The sequence below is a fragment of the Arvicanthis niloticus genome, chromosome 3, assembly GCF_011762505.2.
Source record: "Arvicanthis niloticus isolate mArvNil1 chromosome 3, mArvNil1.pat.X, whole genome shotgun sequence".
In the NCBI taxonomy this organism is placed as follows: Eukaryota; Metazoa; Chordata; class Mammalia; order Rodentia; family Muridae; genus Arvicanthis; species Arvicanthis niloticus.
This window is the reverse complement of record NC_047660.1, coordinates 1178042-1198808: the sequence shown is the minus strand read 5'-3', so window position 1 is coordinate 1198808 and position 20767 is coordinate 1178042. Positions and strand designations below refer to the sequence as shown.

Below are 20767 nucleotides of genomic sequence, written 5' to 3'. Positions count from 1 at the left end.
ACAGATGAGATTGTTTTGTAGATATATTAGTTCATCTAAAAGCACATAGAAAACCCCAATTTCATTTTACAACAAGAACAGCGGCCAAACTAATGGGCATAGGAAGACCCTCTGATGGGAGGAGATGATTCTGAAACAGAAGGTGGAGTAGGAACACAGGGATGAAAAAACAACATGAAGAACAGCACTTTGGCCCCAAGACCACTTGGATAAAGAAACAGACCAGAAAGCATGCCGTGTTAGCATTTTTTTTTTTTTTATACAACAAACAGATTCATACTTAAACTGTGCCACATTTGTTGGACATGAAAAAGGTCTTGATATTTTGAAAAACAGTAATAATAGGAAAATGGTGTTTCTATCAATTGGATGTGAAAAGATGAAGGATGTTCTACTCACTTCCCATCTTTTTATTTAGTTTAGGTTCTTGGCCCATGGTGAGTACCACCCAAGTTCAGGGTGGGGTTTCCTACTTTTGTTACTGCTTCCTAAAATTGCTTTCACAGACACAGCCAAATGTTTGTTTTCTAGATAATTCTAAGTCTCATCAAATTGACAATCAATCAAGGTAAAACATAACTCAGTGGTTCTGGTCAAGAATCTCAATTTATCTAACACCTTGTCTGGATCTGACTCCTATGTGCAATCATGTGAATGGCCTAGGAAAAGAATACTCCATCGGTCTAAGTGCATGCAGGTTTGTCAAAGGCCCAAGGTTAGAGAATTAGCTATGGTATCCCTAAATGTAAGACATGAAATATAATATTCAAATCTCCAATTCTGAAATCATTTGTTATGCAGCAAACAGGTACCTAACACTGTTATTTCCACTGCCTTAAACCCTCCAACTTCCTATTATTTTTCAGAAAAAGATGAACTCAGAAACTCAGTGTGACTTTGTTGTTTGTGCTTTGCTGTCCCTAATTCTCTCTTTGGTCGTTTTCCCCAATGGTGCCTCCTCCACACCTGTGTAAAATTAAAATTAACCCCTTCCCAATTAAAATTGGCCTCCCGATCTTACCCTTTCTGGTTTATCCTTTTACTAGAAGATATTCTATTTTCTCATACTATTCTCTTTGGCCATTCAGATCTATACATAGATCACACTCTAAAAGCTCCACATCAGCAAGCAAGGTTGTATTTTAAGGTTGTTGAGTAGTATTTTTTTAACCCTTGATCAAAGTCAGTGCTCCATAAATACTTAATGAATGAACCTTGAAAGGGTGCAATGATGAAATATTTTCATTTGTTTGACCTATTCATACTTGTGAAGAATGAAAGGCATCACAAATAAAATAGAATGTTCTTATAGGCACTTTTAATGGAGTTATAGTCTTAACTTTATTTCAAGTTGGTATAAGCTGTACACATAGAGTAGATAAGACACACAGACAGTAAAAAGAAAAGATGTTGCTTCTCATAAGTAGAAAACTTTTTATTTGTGTTGTCTGTGCATGAATGTGGATATGAAGTTGAGACCCTCAGAGCTGAACTCATGTTAACCTCTCAGCCTGAATGTCAGTCCATCACTGGGAACTGAATCGACATGTATCTCATCTTGCAGGAATCTGTTGGCAAGCAAAGGACTCAAGAACTCAAGGATGTCTATCTCTAACCTGACGAATGGATCTGTACATATTTCCAGCTAAGGAATGGATGTATTTAAATGATAAGCTATAATTTGTCATTTAAAAAATTTCACTAGTCTTTGTATGTTGGCATCATTGAAGGATACAAGGAAAATAGTCTCAGGAAGAAAATGTCCCTTTACTTGCTGTTCAGAGAAAAAGCACAGCTAATCATATTGAGAAAGCACTTTGGTCTTCAAGCAGTTTCTACTTCTTTGAGGAAACCTGAGATAGAATGGAGGGGCCAAAGTCTTCAGTATCTTGTTTGCATCTTTTTCTAATGGAAAAATCTGAGAACACTGTGCAAGTTTCTGTGTAAATGGGTTCAAAACTATGCAAACGCAGACTTTCTTAGAAAGTCCACCTAGTGGCTTAATATTAGCAACAACAAAACATCATCATCAACAACAAAAAGCCAAGGCCTGCCTGGCTTCTGAAAGCAAGAGGCACAAGGCTCTGTCTAGTGAAAAATAATGAAGTCTTTTGTCTTGTGTGAGTGAGAAGACTCTCCATTATGCAGGCATATGTAATCTCTTTATTCCTGTTCCCTGGAGGAGAATTACAGAGAGGCATTTTCCTTTTCCCAGTTGGGGTTAATGTTATGCCCTCTCTACCTTTGAAAGTAAAACAAGATGAGGACCCCTGATGATGACTCAAATGTGGGAATATTCCTCAGCAAACACACATTCCCAGTTGCAAAAATATTACCCCTGGTTTCTTGCCAAGCCTTTGAAAAAAACATATGAAAGATTGATTCTTTACCCGCCTCCTCACATTGCCTTTGTGGTGTGGAATTTCAAATGTTCCTTATATGACAGCCACATATATAATCTTCCCTAGGAATAGAGAATCGTGTCTTAAGAATTTGTCTCTATTTTTCTTGACATTTTTCCACCAAAAATATTTTTAAATTGGCCCAAAGATGATGGGTATAAGAGGGATCTTTGGAGTCTTACTAGCCTTTAAACACCACTAGTTGTTTATAGACACAGTAGCAGGGGTCCTCTGTTCCTTTCTTTGTTTCTATGTCTTCTTTCTTAATGTTCCAGAACAAGGGTGTGGGAAAAGCCTGAACATTCTGTAATGAAAGAAAGGCCTAGGAGTCTTTGAATTATTTTCACTCATTATAGAAAAGTTAGATTACATGACAACATCTGTAGTAAATGTAATTACCACCCAAGAAATCTCAATATGACTTCACAGAGCATTGAAGTTGGGGGGTTTATTCAAATTCTGAGCCCTGCAAGGTAATATATTTTAAAATATATTCAGATGTTGGTTAATGTGATGTAGCTTCATCTTCAGACAATGAGAAATAGTCTTCCAGTGGCAATTATGTAAACTCACAAGTGGATAAGAGAGCAAGAGAAGAGAAAATGAGCTCTTCCTGAAAATGGCTCTTACTTGACAACACTGAGGTGGCAAGGTGATCATCCAAGGTGGAGACAGTGCAGATGGTAATGGGTAAGCCCCTGATGATGATTCTTTCTGAGATGTGGAAAAAGCTGTATTTTCATGAGAGTGAGTATCCCCCACTTTAATTTAGCTCTGTCCCAGTTGGAAGAATATCATTCCTTAATAGCAGCTAGTTATGTCTTCTTATTTCTCTGTTACTCACAAAAATGTTCATACAGATAGATATGTAAATGCATGGTCAACCAATGTCTCATTGTGGACTGAAAAGAAACCCCAGTGTCTTTATTTTACAAATGTGCTATAAACAAACAAACAAAAATATCAATCTTGGTGGCCTTGTTGAAGTCCAGTAAATAAAATGTATAAGCACCAAATAATTGGGGTTCAAGTTTTGTAACCCAACTACTAACTTAGAAACATATATAATTATAATGTAATGATGTGGCTTTATTTTTTGGTGTGTGTGTGTCTGTGTGTGTTGCACGTTGACACATGTGGGTGTATGCTGCATATATCTAAGTGTGCTGGTGACTTCCTCTATTATACTCTATTACATACCATGCATGTCCTTTTGGGTCTGCCTTAATGCCTTTGAGACAAGATCTTTCACTGAACTAGTAGATGCTCTTTTGAGTTGGGCTGTTTGGCCAGTGTGCTCCTGGAATACACCTGTCTCTTTCCCTCCAACACTTGGGTCATAAGCATGCTGAGCTGTGCTTAGATAGTTATATGGGTGCTGAGGATTTTAACTTATGTTTTTATATTTGCAATTGCAATAAACACTTATACTCACTGAGCCAGCCCCCTGAACTTTTTGTAGTTTAATAAAAATAAAATTTTGAAAATGTTATATCACCTTAATCGTTCAACTTTTCCATAGACTTGAATTTTAATTTTCTATATTATTACTTTATACTCCAGAGATAAAACAGTTAAAGCGGGTTCTTATTAAAACAACCTCTTATACCCAAACTGTACCTTTCCCAGGATGTTGTATGGATGGAACCATCCTGTGAGAATCATTTAGCCTTTTCAAACCAACTTCTTTTTTTTTTTTCAATTTTTATTATGTTATTTATTTACATTCCTGTCGTTTGTTTCCCCCCTTGGTACCCCCTCCCACAGTTCCCTATCGAATTTCTCCTCCCCCTTGCCTCTAAGAGTGTGCTCCTTCCCTCCCCCCACCAGCCTCCACCTTCTCTGAGGGAGTCTTCCCTCAAGTCTCTCCAGGATTAAGCACTTCTTCTCCCACTAAGGCCTGACCAGGCAGACTTCTGCTATGGATGTGCCAGGGGCTTCAGACTGGCCTGTGTATGTTCCTGGTTGGTGGCTCAGTCTCCAGTAGCTCCCTTGGGTCTGGGTTAGTTGAGTCTGCTGTTTTTCCTATAGGGTCACTTTTCCCTTCAGCTTCTTCAATCCTTCCCCTAATTCAACCATAGGGGTCCCTAACTTCAGTTCAATGGTTGGGCATAAGTATCTACTTCTGTCTCAAACAGTTGCTGGTAGGGCCTCTCATGGAACAGCCATGCCAGGCTCCTATCTGTAAGGACATCATAGCGTCTATAATATTGTCAGGCCTTGGTGCCCTCCCATAAGATGGGTCCCAAGTTGGGCTGGTCATTGGACCGCCTTTCTTTCTGTCTCTTCTCCATTTTTGTCCCTGCAGTTCTTTTAGACAGGAACAGTTCTTGGTCAGAAATTTTGACTGTGGGTTAGTAACCCTGTCCCTCTGCTTAAGGCCTCCCCCTTCCCTGCAGGTGGGTTGAGTTCCCTCTCTTCAGTGTTATGCATTTTGGCTAAGGTCAGCCCCATTGAGTCCTTAGAGTCTCTCATCATCCAGGTCTCTAATACTTTCTAGAGGGTCCTCTCACCTCCCACCCCTTAATGCTGCTTATCCCCATTCATTCTCTTGGCCTACTGGGCTTCTCTCCTGTCTATCCACCATATTTGATCCTGTTCACCTTTTCCCTTCCTCCTCTCCTCTCCCACCCAGGTGTCTCCCTCTGCCTCCCGTGATTATTTCCTTCGCCCTTCTAAGTGGAATTGAAACATCCTCACTTGGGCCTTTCTACTTGTTACAATTCTTATAGTCTGTGGTTTGTGTCCTAAGTTTTCTGTACTTTTTGGATAATATCCACTAATTAGTAAGTTTATATACCATGCATGTTCTTTTGGGTCTAAGTTATCCCATTCAGGATGATATTTTCTAGTTCCATCTATTTGCCTGCAAAATTGATGATGTCCTCATTCTTAATAGCTGAATAGTATTCCATTGTGTAAATGAACCACAATTTCTGTATCCAGTCTTTGGTTGAGGGACATTTGGGTTGTTTCCAGCCTCTGGGTATTACAAATAAGGCTTCGGTGAACATGGTGGGCATGTGTCCTTGTGGTATTGTGGGGAATCTTTTGGGGATATGCCTAAGTGTGGTGTAGCTGGGTCCTCAGAGAGAGAGCTATTTCCAATTTTCTGAGGAACTGCCAGATTGATTTCCAGAGTGGTTGTACCAGTTTGCAATCCCACCAGCAATGGAGGAATGTTCCTCTTTCTCCACATCCTTGTTAGCATGTGCAGTCACTTGAGTTTTTAATCTTATCCATTCTGATTGGTGTGAAATGAAATCTCAGGGTAGTTTTTATTTGCATTTCTCTGATGACTAAGGACTCTGAACATGTTTTTAAGTGCTTCTCGGACATTCAAGATTCTTCTGTTGTGTAGCTCTGTACCCCATTTTTAATTGGGTTATTTGGGTTCTTTTGGAGGTCAACTTCTCGAATTCTTTATATATTTTGGATATTAGCCCTCTGTCAGATGTAGGGTGAGTGAAGTTTTTTTTCCCAATCTGTAGGTTGTCGATTTGTCCTATCGATGGTGACTTTTGCCTTACAGAAGCTTTTCAGATTCGTGAGGCCCCATTTACTGATTGTTTATCTTAGAGCTTGAGCCATTGGAGTTCTGTTTAGGAAATTTCCCCCTGCGCCAATGAGTTTAAGGCCAGCCTGGCCTATAGAGTAATTTTGAGGACAGCCAGGGCTACACAGAGAAACCTTGTCTTGAAAAACAAATAAACAAAACAAGACAATAACAACAAAAGATGTTACATTGAAAAGCAGAAATTGCTGAGTGGGAAAAAGCAAAATGTCTACAATTCCATGGCATGTAGGAGACACCACAGAAATCCTCCATAGTTGAGTAACTAAGGGGCACTCTTAGAAAAAAGAGTCTATCTTAAGAGGCTAGAGAGATACCTCAGTTGTTAAGAAAACTGGTTGTTCTTTCACAGGACCTGGGTACAATGCCCAGCATCCACATGTCTGCTTACAACCAGTTCTAGAAGATCCTATACTGTTGTCTGATCTCCATAGGCACCAGGTGCACACATGATGCACAAACTTTCATGCAGGTAGAACACCCATATACCCAAAATAAAATACTTAAAAATGTAAATGACATCTTTAAAATGAAACCAGAAACAAAGACAGTGCTACATATTACCCTTTGCACACTTCATTACAGTCTAACTAAAGAGAATAAAGAGTCTTTTTAGGCTTTCAATAATAGTTATTACTATAAGTTCATAGTGCCGTTAATCAAATATCAGGGTACAAATATGCAAGCTGATCATTTGCCTAGGTTATAAAGCTGTCTTGGCTAATGAGGTACTTGTGGCAAACCATAAAAGAACTGAACTTTTGGGAATATATATTTAATGGTTTTTTTTTTGTTTGTTTGTTTTTTTGTTTTTTGGTTTTTTTTTTTTTTTTGTTTTGTTTTTTTTTTTTTTTTTTGGTGTGTGATATTTCTATGGCCATTGATGCTTTCGAGAATGAGAGTGCATTTTTACTTGATTTGGGGGCTTTGAATTAGAGAGCAAGCTTCAGCAGAGGTAGCAGCACTTTGAAAACACATAACCCCCTCCTCTGGGCTGAGAAAAGCTCTCAGGACTTTGGAGGGAGTGATCTTCAGTGAAGACGAATAGCAGCATTCAAGTCAGCCAAGTCATATTTTGAAATGTAGGTCCAGGGAGAACTGTGGGCATAGTAGCATTCTGATGATCAGGGCTGAAAAGCCAGATTTTCCACCAAGAAAACTTAACATGGCTGTGAAGAGGCAGCTGCTACACTGCTACACTTAGAATGTACACTCTTAGCTCCAGGCTCTTTCCATCAGCTCATTTATCTAGACTACAGACTGCAGGATCAGCCTCTCTGGTCATGAAAACACAACATAGCCTCTGGGACACATTAAAAGCAGTCCTATGAGAGAGATTTACAGCTCTAAGTACCTACATTAAATGTTCAGAAAGAGCACAAATAAATGACTTAATGATGCCACTCAAAAATTTGGAAAAACAAGAGCAAGCCAAACCCAAATCCCAAAGTTGGCAATAAAAAAAAAATCAGAGCAGAAACTGTTAGAAACAGAAAAAAAATAATCAGTAGAGTCTAAGGTTTGGTTCTTTCAGAAGGTAAACAAAATTGACAGACCCTTGCCCGTGAACAAAAAGAGTGATTTAATAAAACCAAATTAATAAAACCAGAAATATACAGGGAAAGATCACAACAGGCATCAAAGAAATAAAAAATATAAGTGAATACTTTAAAAACATGTGTACTCCATTAAGTAGGAACACCTAAGAGAAATGAACAAATTTTATCTAAACTAATCAAATTAAATGAAGAAGCGATCACCAAACCTAAATAGATGTATAACTAAGGGCGGGGGGGCGGAGAATAGTAATAAGAAGCCTTCCAACTAAAAAAGGACCAGGTCCAGATAGATTCATAGCAGAATTATACCAGAATTTCAAAGAATAGCTACACATAATCCTTAAATTATTAAAAAAAAAAAAAAAAAAAAAAAAACAGAAGGAAAGCTCCCAAACTACTTTTATGAAGTCAGTATGACTCCAATACCAAAAATTAGATAAAAACACAACACTAAAGAAAACTATTGGACAATATCCCTGATGAACATAGAATAAAAAATCCTCAATAGAATACTTGCAACCTAAATAAAAACATATATCAGAATGATTATTCACCATGACCAAGCTGGCTTTATCACAGAGGGGTTAGGGTTGTCCAACATACATAAGTCAGTAAATATAATAAACTTCATAAATAGACTTTAAGACAAAAGTCACATGAACATCTCAATAGATGCAGAAAAAGCCTTTGATAAAAATCTACTATGATCAGAATACTTGAAGACATCAACTAAGCTCCTGCTCACTGGTATCTAGACATCTCCCCCTTTTCTTTCTTGGTTTGTGTGAGTGTGTGTATGTGTCGTGTATGTGTATAAATATATGTGTACCCATGGGTTTATGTGCAAGTGTGTGCATGTGGAGGGCAGAGATTGATGTCTGGTATTTCATCAGTCATTCTCCACTGTGCCTTTAGAGACATGGTCTCTGTTTGAACCTGACTGGGCTTGGCTGGCTAACCAGCAAGGTCCAGAGATAAGCGTGTTTTCTTAACACTTGGATTACAGACTCATGCTGCCAAGGATGGCTTTTTATAGGGGATCTGTTTGTGAGAGCCACAAACTGGCAAAGACTAGAGTGAAAGAGTGTCTTCTGGATATGATGGGACCTCTGCTCTCATGTACTCAGAGGAGCAAGGACATTTTTATAGAACAATAAAGATAATTTTTTTTGTAAAGATCAAATTTACATTAAAATATCCTATTATTTTTCAAGCTGTAGCCATTTATTTCCTGAAATCCATAACGTGACATATAATCAAGGCCCTTTTATGTTATGCATTTTTGGGATGTAGTGCAATACTATTGGCTTTTCTATCCTCAAATTATACAACTTTCAGGAAAGGTTGAGGGAGGTTTGTACTTCCTGAGAATTTAAAGATTTTTTTTCTCACATCATATACAATATATACATATATATTCCAAATAAAAGCCCCAAATTTTGTATATTTAAAAAATAACAAAAATTCTTAAATTCTTTCCTTGCAGCATTGTTTGTGTATGTGACAAAATAGAAAATTTTGAAAACATGCCTTATTCCACCCATCTAATCCATTCATTTTTTGTGACATTGTGTACTCATTAAGTCACTTTTCATTGTTAAACTGATCAGATCTCAGAAAAAGTGTGATTTATTTTTTCAATTCAAATGACATGTTCACATATACCTTATGACATGATGTTTTTGCAAGACCTAAGTATAAATGAAATGATTTCCTGGGAGGCTTTGGAACATTTGTCACCCAGATAAATAATAGAGTACTGGCCCACAGGACTCTCTTGGGAAAGCCCTGTCCTTTCATTTGGCTGCCTCAAAACTGAATACCACATCAGTGTACACAGTGATTTTCTGAGGATGACTCTGGCCTCATCAACTGGAGGAGAAGAAAGAAGGGAATGGATAAAAGTTGGGAGGCAATGGATCCCTTAAAAGAGTGCTCATTAGTGCCTTTTTACATTGCTGGGACCAAATACTTGACACAGAATTTGAGGATGGCTCACATGTAGAGAGTATAGTCCACCATCACAGGTGAGTCATGGTGGCCAAGGCTTAAGGCAGCTGCTCACACTGAGAGATGAATGCTGGTCTCCAGCTAGCTTCCTCCTCTTATAGTCCAGGATCAGCCCATGGTAATGTGCTACTCACACCTAGGGTGGGTCTTCTTATCTCAGTTATTCTAATCTAGAACTTACAGACATGCCCAGAAATTTGTCTCTTAGGTGATTCTAGATCCTGTCAAGTTGATGGCCAACATTAACCATGAAGAATGTAAAGTAGGTGAGGCCTATGACTTCTTCCTTACACCTCTTTCCATTTTCAGCCTCCAAGTATTGAGATATCCTTGAAACAGAGTCATTCAGCAGATATTCTGGTCACAGCTTGCTTGCTGAGTACCAAGAGCAGAGTCATTCACTAGAAACCTTGGTCTTGGCTTGCTGGTTGGTACCCAGGACACAAAGTCATTAACTGGCCACAGATGGCTCACTGTGTATCTCCAGCAAAGAAATCAAGTTGAATACTTGGGCACAGGCATGTTCACTGTGCATCCCAAACACAGCAGATTTGATGAAGGGCAGTTGTAACAGTGGAGGAACAATAGGAAAGTTCTGAGTTAGACTCGGTGGGTTATTTACTCTGAGTAGTTCCTTATTTGATGGATGTTCCTCTTCCTAGTAAGTGTGTCAGCAAATCTACAGATCCCTGCTTGTGTAGTGTCAGCTTGCCTAAGTATCCTGGAGATCATCATGAGCTGTCCAAACCAGCCTCATGGCATACCCCAAGGGTGACACTGAGATGAATGACTACCTAGTCAGGACAGCTACTTTGGTACTCAAGTTGTCTCTTTCCACCAGATCTTTCATATTTATCTAGTCATATTTCGAATACTCAACCCCCAGCCAATACTTATTCTTAACTCAAAAAGCTACTGCAGTACACACATGACTTTTGTGCCTGGATGTCATCCATGGAGAGAGAGAACACAGTGGAATGTGTCTCCACGAGATAGGACTTTTTTCTCTCACACAAATTTTAGGTACTGTTATAAAGTTATAGTTTCTCACCTTACGTTTACTTTGCTGTATTTCCTCATCATGGCTTACCAAGCCATAGTAATATACATTATGGAAAGATGTTTTCCATCTTTCCATATGTCATTATGGAAAGATGCTTGATCTTTCTAGTAATGGACTTGGTAGAAGAGTCTGATTCCCTCTATTTACCACAAATTTGTAGACTACTTCGCCATATAAAGGTGCCTATTGGCTTTGTCAGACATATCACTTTTATCATTTATACATATACATAATACATCAACAATCTTGATGTTCCAAATGCTTTCACACTTTGTATTAATCATAAAACTATTTATTATAATGTATAATTTGATATACTTAATCAGATTGATTTCCATATTGACCCTTCATTTCAAGACATACTTTAGAAAGTAGCACTAAAATAATATGCTTTCAAGATCATCTTAAGGCCAAGCTTCAGTTCCTAGCACCCACATAGAGGCTCATGACCAGTTCTAACACCAGTTGGAGGGGACCTGATGCCCTCTTCTGGCCTCCATAGGCATTGCATGTACATGGTACATAGACATTTCCAGCAGAGCTTTAAAATTTTAACAGATCCTTTGTAATAGATGAAGAAATCATAATTATTTTTAAAGACTTTATCTTTTGCTATGTTTCCTTCAGATTTTTCTTTTAGTTACCACAAAAGATGTAGATGGTCAAGAATAATGATAATTTCTTTTCATCTTTTTTGTATTTTTAGGTATGGTTTATTTAAATACATGAAATAATAAGCATGATATATCATGATATCAAAAATAGTATGTTTTCTAGATAAACATTACTTATGTTTTTGACATTATCTGTAATCATGAAGATGCATAATTCTACAATTGATCTGAAAGTAAATATTATTGTCCATAAAATGAATTCATTGAGAAAAGCTCTTTTTTCCCTTGATATAATCCCACTTGCATTAAAGCATGTTTCAAGTTTATTGGCATTACCTTAAGATTTTTGTGACTGCAGTCTCTTTTTCCAGAAGGTTCCTTGCCCTTATGCTGAAAACAGACTTGCGGAGCTGAAAAGTATAAGGACACTTTAGTTTTGGGATATAAAGGAATGCTGTATTCACAATCCATGAGACAGGAGGCATCATTCAAACACTGGTCTGTTTCCCTTTTGACCTATAAGTCACATGTTATATTTCTTTTAATATATCCTCCTCCATCATAAGATCCCCGTTTTAGCTTCATTCTTCCTACCCCCACATATAATTTTAAAGTTAGGCTGCACACATGACAAAACTGGCTTTAGTTTTTTGAGTTTGGCTTATTTCACTTGACATAATGATTCAAGCTCTTTTCTTTGTTTTATGTTTATCTGTGCAAAGATTCTAACTAACTGTAAGGCTGCATGCCACAGCTGTGGCATGGTATATGGTGTGTACATTGCTGGTAGTGACACTGTCAGTCACTAGAATAAGTGCTTCAGTTTCCAGAAAGTTTGATGTTAAAATTAACACCTGGGACCTATATTTATCATTGTTTAGTGAGATATTTTCCAGTCCACACTCCGTCACTGCACGTTCCCTGCCTGTGATCCAATACTAATCTGAACATGAGTTCAGGAGGTGTTTTATCCTCTGGCATGGATACAGATGACAGGAAAGAAGGTCAAAGTTTGCCTCTAGGTGGTGATGGTAAAAGTCATTCCAGAGGATTAGATTAAGAAAAATATACTGGAGGGCAAAGTCAGCGCTGTCTTGCTCACTGGTTGCATGTTAGATTAGTAAACCACTTTCCAGGTGGCCAAGTGGTCAAAAGAAGACCGAATGGGAGGAGAGAGAGAGAGAGGGGGGGAGAGAGCGAATGGGGGGGGGAGGGAGAGAGGGGGAGCATGTTGGGTAGATTCCCAAGAACTAAGAGCTTTTAGTAGTCAGCATTGGGAGCCAAAAATGGGAGAGTGTTTGCCACCAGTAGATGATCTTTTCTAACCACTTGGCACAATATCAGTAACCATTAATAACAAAACATAGATAGGACTCAGGTTCTTGAACTCTGGAACTGATTAGCTCAGTAAGGCAGGCCAGGCTGGAACACACGAACTCCCATTTACTAACCACTCTACAAACAAACACTATAATGTGAACCCAGATGTCTATATGGTCAAGGGTAGAACCACAAACCCATCTTTTCTTCTGTGTGTGTTTATGTGGAGGTTGAACTCAATATTTATCAAGTGTCTTCCTCTATCACTCTATGTGTTAGTATTTTTTAGATAAAAATCTCTCACTGATCCTGGGGCTCACTGACTGGCTAGAGTGGCCAGTAAGCCCCCAGTGATCCTCCCGTCTTTGTACCCCAACACTGGGCTTACAGATACTTACTGCCACACCCAGATTATTTTGGGGGTAACAAGGCTCTGAACTGAAGTTCTCAGGCTTGCATAGCAAGCACTTTACCCACCTAGCCATTGTACTAACCCCCACAAACTGGTCCTTGCCATCACTACTGACCACTAAGGTAACGTCATGATGCAAATGTAGTTTTAATGTTACACAGCAGATCTGAAATGAAGTGCAGGATAGCCAAATACTCTAACCTTTCCACCCCATCCATAAAAATGTTATCTTTTACAAGGACAAGGAAATGGGCTGCTTGGCAGGAATATGACATTGGCCAAGGACAAGGAAGTGGGCTTCAGGCAGGTATCTGACATTAGGCTAGAACAAAGAAGTAATTTCAGGCAGAAATCTAAATCTAAGCCTAGAATAAGGAAGTAATTTCAGGCAGGAATTTATTAGGCTAGAACAAAAAAGTAATTTCAGGCAGAAATCTAAATCTTAGGCTAGAATAAGGAAATGGGCTTTAGACACAAAAATGACTTCGGGCTATGATAGGGAAGTTGGCTCAGTATTTTGGTTATTCTGGTAAGCCCTTAGAAACAGTGATCATGGGAATGTTCACAGGATTTTGTTTATTATATTGCTTGTTCTTTGACTATTTGTGTTTATTGTCTTGCTTGTTTCTTGACCATTTGCATCTATTGTATTGCTAGACTCTCAACCTAGACCTGACCTTAATATATGAATGTAATTGAAGTGGTATAAAAGCAAAAAGGAGGAGGGGGGATGCAACAGGGGGTTTCTAGAGAGGGGAAATGGGGAAAGGGGATGACATCCGAAATGTAAATAAATAAAATATCCAATTTAAAAAAGAAACATAATGCCAATGAATTTGAAGACAAGATGGTAAAATAAATAAACAAACAAAAACAAACAACCGCCCCCCCCCAAAAAAACTCCAAAACAAACAAAAAAATGAATTGTTTTTTAATTGCCTAGAGCTCTTAGGAAAATTAACCACATGTTGATAGACTCTAGAGTGAATGTCATTTATTTAGAAGGTACATTACATGGTAGCATATACAGGGGCATTTACTTTCCAACATCTGTTACGCCTAAAGAGGTCACACTACAATTTCATACATCTGAGCTGTTAGTACATCTCATGGGAACAGAGCTCAGAAGTTACAGCTGAAGTTGAAAGGTTCACTAGTCGGGAGTTACAGCTGAAGATCCTGTCAGGGGCAGGCTTCTGCTCTGAGTGCTAGAAACACAGCCAGGAGTCAAAAGTCAGGCCCAGGATACAGGAGGGCAACAATGGCAAACTGTGGGCAGAGAATGCAGACACCATGATGCTCAAAGCCAACAGCATGCCTTTCTTGTCTCTCGCAGAAGCCAACCGCTGGAATTCAGTCACCAGTCCACTGCAGTGGAGCAGCTGATACCAAACACACGTTCTGCATATTTGGGATGCTATCTAGTACAATAAACTTGAGTTGATTAAAGAAAATGCAGTGGTCATATGTTTCCAGGCTGTCCTTGAGAATGGTATTATAATTAACAGCAGAAGTAGTAGATTGTCTTCTGTTTTAACATCTAACCTGCAGATTAAGATTTAGTGTGTTCTGAAAGATGTGTATTAGATATGCTAGATATCTTTCTATATATTTTCCTTTAATAGTAAATAAAGGTCTGTAGATATTAGTTGTTCTTTAGTCCTGTGGTAGTGAAGCTTTATATTTTTCCATTAGAAAAGACGTTCTTAGTCTGTGTAAGTCACAAAGAGCTCAGAGCTACACTGCTCTGCACTGCCCTCTTCTGGTCTCAAAAGATACTGCTAGTCACCTGAACCAGACTAAACAGAGCTACTTAAACCATGTAATATCAGACCATAAATTGCAAATTACAAGAGTGAAAGGAGTCATAACAGCTCATACTGACTGTAAGTGCATCAAACATGTAGAAAATAGGAAGAAAGAGAGAGGGTCCATTCGGATAGAGCTTGCACTGGAAACAAATGATTAGTGGAAAATATTTTGATTTATAGTTTTATTTGCTAACCTATCACATTCGAATCACAAAGTGGCAATTCCTTGACTGAATTAGTGAACAAAAACAAATACAATAAATTTTAATTTAAGTGTTAAGGTAAAGCAGAGATTTTTTAAAACATATTATACTTTTGATTTCAAAGAGAAGTTCACATCTTGAGAACTCTTGTGTTACATCTACAGAGAGAGAGAGAGAGAGAGAGAGAGAGAGAGAGAGAGAGAGAGAGAGAGAGAGAGAGAGAGAGAGAGAGACAGAGAGAGACAGAGAGGGACAGAGAGACAGAGAAGGTGACTGATGTTCTCTAAATTGTACGCTTTAGTACAGAGTCAAAAGCCATGAAATTCAACTCAATTTCTGCAGTTATTGTAATCTGGATTGCAACAACACAGCAATCTATGAGTGGCTCTTGTTGATTTTTAGAAAGGTCTTTTAGTCAGAGTAGGGACATTTCTCCTGCAGTTCCTGGTCATGTGTGCTCTGCTGAGGGCAAAGGGTAGGCTGGCTCACAGGGTCTTCTGCCTTTTCTGTTTCCCGTGAGTCAGTGGTGGATCCAGTTATGTTCAGGCTTGATCTCTCTGACAGGGCCATCTTTGGTGTCATGCTCTGTCACCAGAGCATGTCTAGACTCATCTCACTTATAAAATTGTCATTTCTTTGCATTTCATTGAAATGACTCTTTCATAGGGAGCTGTCCCTCCTGTCCTAGATTTTGTCCACCAGTAGACTGCCCAGGGAAAACAGTCAAGGTAAGTTCATGATTCTGGATCTTTTCGTATCAGTTTTTAATAGTTAATGGCTTTTGTACAATCCTTTAGGAGTGACTAATTATTTAAAGTATCACTATGAGTTCAAGGTTAAGACATATTTGATGGATTTTAGTCCATCACAATCGCTATTTTTTAATTTGTCATTTATTCCTTGATAATTTAATACCACACATCTTGATTGCATTCTTTCCTTCCTCCAACTTCTCCCAGATTTCCCTCTACCTCCCTACCCATTAACTCTCTCACAGGTCAAGTGATCAACTGCCTATTGGCCCCATCAATTCTTTTGACAAGATGCTAGCAGCTGTTGGCACAGCTTCCTGGCTCTCAGCAATGACAAGATGCTCTACAATTATGTGTACTTCCTATTCAAAATCAGTAGTACTTTCTCCAAGTATCCTTGATACATTTGCTGAGAAATTTTTTTCGAACACACAATCTAGATTTTAGCATTGTTTATGGCTGCCCAGTTGCTCACCATTCTGGAACTTCACCTGAGCTGACTCTGATAGTTTCCATTTAAATTCAGGGCATAGAAATTTTACTTACTTCTATATAAAGTCTATATATTTTTTCTTTTGATTTCAAGACTTGATTTTCCAAGTTTACATGGAATGACAGAATCCAGTTATCTCATAATTACTCATTAGCTTTATTTCATAGTGCACCTTTAATTTCAGAACATCTATAGATCCACAGACCCATAGGCAAGATGACTAGAGGACATTGAAAGAGCAGTGTCTGTGTTCTGCTTCCTGACTGTCCCATATTGTCAAAGCACAGGGCTGTGGTGTATTTCTTCTTTAGTTGCACCCTCATGTTGTCCCAGCTCTTCTGTATAAGTGCCTTCCACTGCCACGTCTTGGTACTTCCATTAGTATCTGACTCACTTTTGCTGGTGATGTGTTTGTCAGAGGTATGGTTTCCAGAAGTTTCTTTGGGAAGAGCTCCTGGGAACACTATTAAATAGTGCTTTGTGTGTACAATGACATCTTGATAACAGGTTTTCTGTCTCTTTAATCAAGAAATTTAGATTTACTGGGTATATATAAAAAAAACAAAACAAAACCCCCCAAAAACAACAAAAGCCTGTCTCCCACAGTCTTTCCTGGCAATTCTATGTGGTACTCCAGTTTCTTTTGATCAAAAGGATTGTTGCTGAAATGTCTGATGATCACTTGATGTTCATTAATTTAAAAGTCACTTGCTGCTTGGAGAGACAAAGAACAAAACGCTTCTAAAGTGTAAAGTCTCTTAACATATGTGGCATAGATTGTGTTTCTGATTCTTCCTGGGAAATATTTCCAGAGACACGGCATACGCTTCTATATTTGTTTCAAATTTGCTGTTTTACAATGTCTGTCACTTGTCACTAGTATCTTGCTGTGGTATTCTCCACTATAAATGCCTAGAATAGTAATGGCAAGCTTATTTTTATTTCTTTCTGATTTTAAAATGTTTCCCCAGGGGCCAGGGAGATGGCTCAACAGGTTAACTGTTTGCTATTCAGGCGCGAAGGCCAGATTTTAGAATATCAGCACCACATAATAGCCAGGTGGGTGTTTCCAACAGCCTGTTACTCCAGCCCTCCAGAAGCAGAGATGGGCATCCTCAGAGCAAACTGGCTGCATATACTAGACAGATGAGTGAGCTCTAAGTTTTGTGGTTGTAGCTACCAGATTTGGATTCTGAGAATAAAACACAGGTCCTCAGAAGAGCAGCAAGTACTCTTAACTGCTAAACTCTCTCTGTCACAGGATTTTTTTTTTAAGACACTTCACAGACACTCAAATACTCAGTAGACTCATTTGTTATCTTCTTACTAGATAGTAAGAAGACTTCTTACTTTCTTCATGGTATTACAATGTAGATATATAACTTTTACTGTTCTTTTTTCTTATAACTTATTGCTTCTTTTGTACTTGTTTGATTAATAGTCACTTTAATTTTAATTATTACTTTTTGCTACCTTTGCCTTTTCTTGGGTGATATATTTTCAAAATAAATTATTGAGTTGAATGTTTGAAAGGTTAATTTAAATCTTTATTCCTTTAATACATATGTATCCAAAACTACAGTTTTCTTGCTTAAAATTCTTCTAATAAAAACTGTCTCATGAATATCAATTAATAATATCTTAAATCATAGATAGGAGAGAGTTGAAGATGACTCTTTCAAAATAATTATCAAGCCTTTTTGAGCAAGAAAAATAAAAGCAAAGTCATAAGGTATAAGAAGCAATGATGGCTTTATTATTAACTTCACAGACTTAAAATAATTTTATGTTGATAAACTTAATAGCTCATATGAATGATCCATTAGTTGTCTACCATGAGCTTGATATATTATGCAATTACTTTCCAATTGTAGATTTTTACCATTTCAATTGTTTTCATTCACAAAGAATTGTTTGAAATGAATTTTCAACATCACAATATATGTTTTCTTTTCTTTTTGAAATTGATATTTGTGTTACTGTTTTTTCATACAATATATTTTGATCATATTCATTTTTCTACATCAATTCCTTTAACATATTCCCTACCTATCCAGCCATACAATGCACAATCTATCTCTCAAAAAAAAACAAAAAAAAACAAAAACAAAAAAAAAAACCTCAAACTGTAAAACAAAACCAACCAACCAACCAACCAAATAAGTTGATAAAATGAAGGCCAAAACAAACAAAAATCCAGTAAGACAAAAATTACCAAAATAAAACAAAAACAACACACACACACACACACACACACACACACACACACACACACACACATGCTTTGTGTTGGTCAACTACTTGGTGGAGTAGGGCCTGCCCTGGAGTGTGCTTGATATATCTATTCAGAGATTTTCCACTGTGGGAAAAAAAACCCTGATTTTCCACAGTCAATTCTGAGTAATTCTGCTTAGGGGTAAGTCTTTGTGTCTGTTTCTGTCTGGTTTGAACTTGCATAGGTTTTGTGTGTGTGTGTGTGTGTGTGTGTGTTACCGATTTTAAAATTTATTATATTTTGGTCAAATTGTGTCTTCTGTAGAACATTTATTTGATATATATTTATAATTTATGAGAAACCAAATATTCAAGTTGTATAAATTATCCTCCTTTTCTTGAATAGTAATGTCTATTCATTAAATAAAGAATTATATCAATGCCTATTATATGTAAATTTCAAATTTTCTATGTATTAGTTGATTTTTTTGTGCCTCAATCTGTGCTAAAATATATGTATATATCTATATCTATATCTATCTATCCACCTATCTATTTATTTATTTGAAATTTAATTCTAATGGATAAGACTTAGTATTTTCTTTTTAAATGAGAAATATGAGAATAATAAAAATTAGGTTGTTTGCTATCATGAACAATGCATGATTTATAATTGTCATTAAAACTCTGAATGGCACAGCTGTAGGGTTCAAATATTTTCAGAACATTTCAACATTTTTGTAAACGTCCATAGAAAATAAAATGAGCATTGCTAAAATATGCAAAAACCCCTCATCTCTCTGCTCTTTGTGAAAGATGAGGTTTGCGCATCTGTGACAAATTTGAACTTGTCCCAATTCTTACTGTAGAACTTAAGAGCCAATAGCTGTGTTTATTCTATATGTAATGAATGATTAAAATGAGAACCTTGAAACACTGAGAAGGATCTACAGATTTTCTAACTCATCAATACCATCATGATCATACACTAACATCTTGCATTTACTGATCCCGCCAAATCAGAACTCCATCACGGTTTTCAATAAATCAGATTACTTAAATTAATCAAGTCACTTGGCAACAGCCATATTAGGAAATGTTTGATTCCTCTGTTGCAATGAAGAGACCCAAAGAACCAATTGTAACTTTAATCTTGGGATCAATTGATTTCAAAATGAAGGGACTGGTACTTATTTATTTCAGAAGGAAACTCCACAAATACTAACTTAGTGACTAAAATTTGTGGGTGTTTTTTTTTTTTTTTTTTTTTACTTTGAAGTGTTAACCATATATCTGCTATATGAAAACTTTGGATAGCCTTATGTTTTCTTTTATTTCGAAGGTATTAACAACAGATCAGTAAGAAATGAGAAAGTAGGTACATGAACATCTGATCGTGAAACAAAGCCATGGTCTGATGAACAGGCCTTGGTGAGTATCGTTTCTGCAGGGAAGGCATGGCGCAATTATTGTAATGAGGCACTCTATTGAATGGCTCCCACATAGTAATTGGAAATAAGCAATTACTTAAAATTACATAGGTGGAAGGTGGTGCCTCGTTTGACTAGATTTGAATTTATCATGCACCCGTGAGCTGCAAATTAATATTGGAGTGAGTGTGACAGATCCTGCGTATGGTGAGAAGTTTCTCTAAAGTAAACTTTTTTTTTATGGAGTTGACATTATGCGTGGAAAGAGAGGATTCTAAAAGGTGACTAATGTAGGAGGCTGTAAGACTAAAATAGTCATGTTACAATACATATAAAGGTGAGTTCCATTTTAATGTCACATTATGAAGCTTTGGAATGTGTCTTAGAATGTGGAAAGAGAGAGGTCAAGAAATTTGGTCTTAGTTATTTTTATATCATAAAAGTTAAAATATGCATTTCACACACACAGACACACAGACACACAGACACACACACAGACACACACACATACACACACACAGAGAGAGAGAGAGAGAGAGAGAGAGAGAGAGAGAGAGAGAGAGAGAGAGAGAGAATGGTTCACTTTTCCCTAGGATTTTAGGATGTTCCACATAAGTTGGTTTCTATTCTGTGTAAAACTTTATTTTCTGTGAGTTTCATGTAAGTGTTAAAAGATAAGAATGGTAGATTCCACATCTACATTCAGTGTGTCAATGGGTATAGCTGCTGTTTGAAATGCATTTGCAGAATGAATTAACACCACACTAAAAGATTACTTTTGATCTCTAGGCCTTCTTTGGTTTACAATTTCTTATGTAATTAGTCTATGAAATAACTGTAAATTAGGTAAATATTATAAAGGATTATTTATTTGGAAATGAGTCATATCAATGGACTCTGGAACATATCT

General features: G+C 37.4%; 1 protein-coding gene across 4 annotated transcripts in view; it reads right to left on the bottom strand.

Moving 5' to 3' along the window:
• The window catches only part of Nalcn (sodium leak channel, non-selective), a 276023-nt gene that overhangs the window by 49073 nt on the left and 206183 nt on the right, over nt 1-20767 (bottom strand). For all 4 annotated transcript variants that reach the window (XM_076930524.1, XM_076930522.1, XM_034498721.2 and 1 more), the window contains one exon: nt 11559-11632. In XM_076930524.1, coding sequence (XP_076786639.1) covers nt 11559-11632 — 74 coding nt within the window. The remainder of the gene's footprint in view (nt 1-11558; nt 11633-20767) is intronic.